Below are 6,000 nucleotides of genomic sequence, written 5' to 3' on the forward strand. Positions count from 1 at the left end.
GGATTATGTGCTTTATGCAGCTGCAGAAAATCACACAGGTAAACTCGGAAGTGGGAACGAGGTTTTAGAGAGTGGTATTCCTTTTCCCCCTCCTCCCCCAAAACTTTTAAAAGCTCCAAAAACTCTTTAGTGAGCTTCACATTTCACAATTGCAAAATCAACCATAAAGTACATTTTAGTGTCAGTGTTGTGAAGCTGTGTATGAATCTAAACCTGCCTGTTTCAGTCGTCACTAACTACCACTGTGACCTTTTCAAAGAATACCCACATTTAAATAAATTTTCAGAATTTGCTTATGTTTTACTAATTAACTGAGACTTTTAAAATGTACAGGGACTTGTTTGTTGTTAGATATTGACATTTGATAAACAAAACAAAGAAGCTATATGGAAAGGAGAGGTCTCTAAACAAACACAACTGACATCTTCTCAATAATTAAGAACAAATACATTTTAAAGGGTGTTCACTTAGAAGAGCAACCCATGATGAACTATTTAAGCAACTATTTAAGCAAAATGTATATTTCCTGTTACCCTCACACCTAACATGTTGGCATGACCACACCAGTCATATGATTCACAGCTTTAAATAGCAAACCTTTTCTTTCTTTAACTTTTTTCTGTTTCAAATAATCAACTTGCAAGGATGATGAGGAGTTAAAAGACCATTTTCTTCACAAGCATATCAACTGAACCCCAGATGTGTGCCACACTGCCCAATAAAATGTGTTGGTCTGAGACTGACACTTAACAGCACTTAGCCGTTTATTCCCACAAGGAGATATGAAGGCAGAGAGTGGCTTTTACCAATATGCACACAGCAGAGATTCAGAAAGTATTCAGACCCTGTAACATTCTACCCACATTTTGCTGTGTTGTAGCCTTGTATTAAAGTAATTTAAATTATTTTTTCTACATCAAGCAACACACAATACCCCAGAATGATAGAATGAAAGTGAAAACGGGTTTTCAGAATATTTTGGATTTTTTTTAAATAATAAAATAACTGAAATATCACACTGACACAAGTATTCAGCCACTTTGCCATGACACTTGAATTTTGGCTGACCTGCATCCCGTTCTGTTGATCATTGTTAAGATGCTTTTACATCTTGTTTGGAGTCTACTTGTAGCCAGTTCAATTGATTGGACATTGGAAAGGCACACACTTGTCTATAGAGGGTCTCAAAATGTGTATCAGAGCCAAAAACCAAGTCATGAGATCAATGGGACTGCCTGCAGAGCTTAGAAACAAAACTGTGGTGAGGCACAGATCTGGGGAAGGCTACAAAACATCCTGCAGCATTGAAGGTTCCTAAGAGTATAGTTGCCATCATTATTTTTAAGTGGTAGAAGTTTGGAACAACCACAACTACTGTTAGAGCTGGACTTGTGGCCAATCTGAGCAATTGTGAGACAAAGCCCATGGTAAGAGAGGTAACTGAGATCCTAATGGTCAATCTTGGCAGAGAGAATATGTATGGAAATGGGAGAAGATTCTCAAAGAACGACCACCACTGCAACACTCCACCAATCTGAGCTTTATAACAGAGTGGCCAGACAGAAGTCTCTCATCAGCAAAAGAAACAAAAAAGCCACCTTGGAGTTTGCAAAATGTCACCTAAAGGATTCTCAGGCTGTGAGAAACAAGATTCTCTGCTCTGATGAAACTAAGATTAGTGTTATATCTGAAGGAAACCATTCCGACAGCATCAGTGGTGGAGTTGTTGATTCAGCAGCAGAGATTGGGAGACTAGACATGGTTTAGGTAAAGCTTAACAGAGCAAAGTACAAAGATATCCTTAAGAAAACCTGCTCCACAGTACTCTGGATCACAGATTGGGCAGATGGTTTACCTTCCAACAAAACAATTACCCTAAACACAAAGCAAAGGCAACACAGGAGTTGCATAGGGACAACTCTTGAAATGTCCTTGAGTTGCCCAGCCAGAGTCTGGACTTGAACCTAATCAAACATCTCTGGAGAGACATGAAATTAGTTGTCCACAGCAGGTCTCCATCCAACCAGAAAGAGCTTGAGAAGATACGCAGAAAAGAATGACGGACAATCCTAAATTCTGGTGTGAAAAACTTGTCACGACACACCCAAGAAGATTTCACGCTGTAGGGGCTTCAACTAAGATCTGAGTAAAGGGTCAATGTGATATTTCAGTTTTTTATTTTTAATACATTTACAAACATTTTTAAAATTCTGTTTTCCCTTTGTTATTCCGGGGTAATGAGTTCTGCATTATGTGGGGGAAATGATTTTAAATGCCTGTAGCAGAAGTCAGTCAGTCAGTCATTGTCCAACCCGCTATATCCAAACACAGGGTCACGGGGGTCTGCTGGAGCCAATCGCAGCCAGCACAGGGTGCAAGGCAGGAACAAATCCCTGGGCAGGGCGCCAGCCCACTACAGGGCACACACACACACACCTACACACTAAGCACACACTAGGGACAATTTAGGATCTCCAATGCACCTAACCTGCATGTCTTTGGACTGTGGGAGGAAACCAGAGCACCCGGAGGAAACCCACGCAGACACGGGGAGAACATGCAAACTCCATGCAGGGAGGACCCAGGGAGCGAACCCGGGTCTCCTTACTGTGAGGCAGCAGTGCTACCACTGTGCCTCCATGCCGACCCCTGTAGCAGAAGACTGCAACATATTGAAGTATTAAAAAAATTTAAGGGATTTGAATACTTTCTTAGCCCACTGTAGACGAACCAACAATTGTGACATAGGGAACTTGAAACCTCTGGAATACTGTTTGACCAAATGGTCATTTTCTTGCTGTAGAATTTTATAGTCAAGACTAAAAGTGTCATTTATACTGATTTATTTGAAAAATCAGATTAATTTGGTATAAACCATATTAAAATGTACAAAGAATTTAAAAGCAGTGAGAACTGCAGTGGCTCGAGTTGGATTCAAGTTAGAAACTCATAGTACAAACGATACGTTGTCAGCCTTGTAGAATGTTCTCTGCCTTTTTTGTTGCCTTGGTAGCCTTGTTTTTATAAGCAAAAAACAGCTGCAGCTCTCTACAGTATGTCCATTGTTTATTTCAAATTAGGGGATTTTTTTCATTTGTATTTTTCCTAATGCTATCTACCACATCTGCAGGTACTAAAATGAATGACATCACTTTCCTAGGCAGTGTTAAAATAGACACAGTGAGCTTACGTTGGCTGAGCACCTCCACCAAAATTGTCAGCATTGACGCATTACATGTAATTACGAATATGAGAATTTTGACCCAGAAGAAGAGAACATCCAATCCATCAAGCTAGTTTGGTTATCTAATAGCTAAGTTCTTCCAGTGTATGATCCACAAAAGTTGTAAAGTACACATCAGCTACGTGACTCAACAGATAGGTCCAGATTCCCATAAAGAACAAAGGTGACAATTAATCAATTAATTGATCAATCATGTAGCTAATAAAAGAACTATATTAGTTATTAAAAATGAGGCATACTTTCTGACTTATTAAATGGCTTTCTTCATTAAAATGAGATGCTCTGCAATATTGCAATGGGTTATTTGATCCTGTTTACAGAATGACAAGATTGACAAATAACCGGGCAATCTTTTATAGATGTTTAGAGTAAGTTTCATACCAAATGCTTCTCATTTTTAACACATCATACTCATGTCCTGTGATAAACCGACACTCTGTTCCTGGTGTGTTTCCTGCTTTTTTGAGTGATTCTAGGTTAGGCTCTGACTTTTCAATGATTAAGTTGTTTTAAGAATGTTATGCTATGTTATGTTGCGCAACAGTTTGTGTGAATAGGCTCTGAGATAGACTGGCACTTTGTCCAGGGGTGGCTACCTAAGATAGTCCCCCACAAACCTAAACGGGATTAAGTTGGTTTAATAATGTTGTGTAATATTATAGCCTCTAGAAACTTACTGTATTTTAAAGAAAGAGCTGTTGCCAAAGGAAAGGGTTTTGTTTGAATAAGCAGCCACTGGAGTTCAAAGTCCAGTTCATTCGTCTCTAGATAAACCATTGTCACAAAACAAAGCAAATCAAATTGCGTGGTTTACTTTTAATGTAATCAGTTTCTTTGCGTTTCACCGTGTCAGTACACATGTGTAGGTGGCAGTAACAATAACTCATTCATTCACTGAGTTTATTCCAATACAGGGTTATGGGAAGCTTGTCACACCAAATGCAAGGCAGCAGCCAACCCAATTAACTGTTTCATTAGTAGGCTTAATGATTCAGGTTTCTCTGGTGAATGGTGAGTGGTTAATTTGAGAAAGTAATGTGCTGTACTTTCATGGATATATAATAAAGATGAAAATGTGTTGTAATATTATCTTTTTTTCTTAAATCTAGCTGGAAAACACGATGCCCAAAGAAGAACTACTTTATGCTACAATTGATCATGGCAATCCTTCCAAAACTGACCAGCCAATCAAATTTGAAGATGATTCCTGTGCTTATGCTCAGGTCACAGGTCCAGCAGCAGTAACGATAAAGAACTCCATGGATGACTGTGATTATGCTCAGGTTACAGTGCCAGCAGCCAAAACAATAAACAACTCCATGGATGACTGTGATTATGCTCAGGTTACAGTGCCAGCAGCCAAAACAATAAACAACTCCATGGATGACTGTGATTATGCGCAAGTTACAATACCAGCAGTAAAAACAAAAAACAGCCTTGTGGAAGACTGTAGTGATGACTATGTTCTAATGGGCTAACTGATAGATAGATAGATAGATAGATAGATAGATAGATAGATAGATAGATAGATAGATAGATAGATAGATAGATAGATAGATAGATAGATAGATAGATAGATAGATAGATAGATAGATAGATAGATAGATATGCTGTAGGGTATTTTAAAGATTATGAAATACTTTCTTCTGACTTGACAGCTAAACATCTTGCACCAGTTCCGACAATTATAGCTCTGTTGGCAAAGAAGACACAAATTATTTCATGTCTATTTGTTGAAAAACATTAATGATATGGACCCTGTTGTCAATATAGTCTTTTTTGTTTTTTATTTTTCATATTATATTTGGAAAAATATATATGTTCAAGAAAGATTCTGAGACTCTTTATGCTTTGTTGTGAAGAAATCCTTTGACTTTGAAATATTTTTTGCAAGTAAATTTTTGTGTTTTTGTATTGTATTAATTAATCATTAATACAATAATTAGGAACTTCCATTAAGATCTGAGATTCTATAACTAGAGAATCCAGTATGAATAGTTGTGTGCACTATTGTTATTTTTATACTATATTTATTTGTCAATAAACATTTTCCATATCTTACTAGAATCATAATTTGAGTCAGTTATTCATTTTGCCATTTTGTTTTTAAGCAAATCTTTCATTATTAAAGAGAGGTTTTCAGCTCTGTTTTGGTTTTGATTTGGGTGGCAGGTAAAAAAAAAATACTTCTTTTGTTGAAAATGAACAAATCATCTTGTAGAGGAATATATAAATGAAACTGTAAGCTGTTTGGATGTCAGTTTGTTTGCTAGTCATACAAAAAATGGCCATATTTTCACTAAATTTAGCATGTGCCTTGCTGTTGGTACAGCTTAAAATGTATATCACATCAGAAAGAGGGGTAACTCAAAAACCAGTGCTGACACAAGGACTACAATTCCCATCAGGCATCAGGAGTGCATTGGGGCTGACCCAAGGATTGGCATGTACAATGTTTTGTACCAGCCAAAGCAGAAACTCATGAACCAATAATTAATTTGGACAATTTAAACAATTTAATTGACTTAAATTTCTAAAGACAGTTTTCCCCCATTTGTTTATTACCAGTGTAGAAGACCAGCCCGTCTCCAGACAGATACCAAGGACACACAATGTCCAAACACACATGTTTATTATTTCCTTCTTTTATACAGCACAAAACAGCCAGAATAAACTCTCACGGCTCAGTCTTTTTTTCTGCACTCTTCTCTCATAAGCTCCGTCCTCTTCCACCCGACTCTCTGAATGGAGTGAGG

At 37.6% G+C, this 6,000-nt stretch overlaps 1 protein-coding gene across 3 annotated transcripts in view; it reads left to right on the forward strand.

Moving 5' to 3' along the window:
- The window catches only part of si:ch211-214p13.7 (uncharacterized), a 46,020-nt gene extending 40,715 nt beyond the window's left edge, over nucleotides 1-5,305 (forward strand). The window contains exons 4-5 of one of the 3 annotated variants that reach the window (XM_051926821.1): nucleotides 4,354-4,474; nucleotides 4,595-5,305. In XM_051926821.1, coding sequence (XP_051782781.1) covers nucleotides 4,354-4,474; nucleotides 4,595-4,722 — 249 coding nt within the window. In that variant the 3' untranslated portion in view covers nucleotides 4,723-5,305. Of the gene's footprint in view, nucleotides 1-4,353 lie in introns of all 3 variants that reach the window. The other 2 variants (XM_051926820.1, XM_051926819.1) reach the window with 2 other exon arrangements.
- The last annotated feature ends 695 nt before the right edge of the window (nucleotides 5,306-6,000 follow it).

The sequence above is a fragment of the Erpetoichthys calabaricus genome, chromosome 4 (genome assembly GCF_900747795.2).
Source record: "Erpetoichthys calabaricus chromosome 4, fErpCal1.3, whole genome shotgun sequence".
Lineage (NCBI taxonomy): Eukaryota > Metazoa > Chordata > Cladistia > Polypteriformes > Polypteridae > Erpetoichthys > Erpetoichthys calabaricus.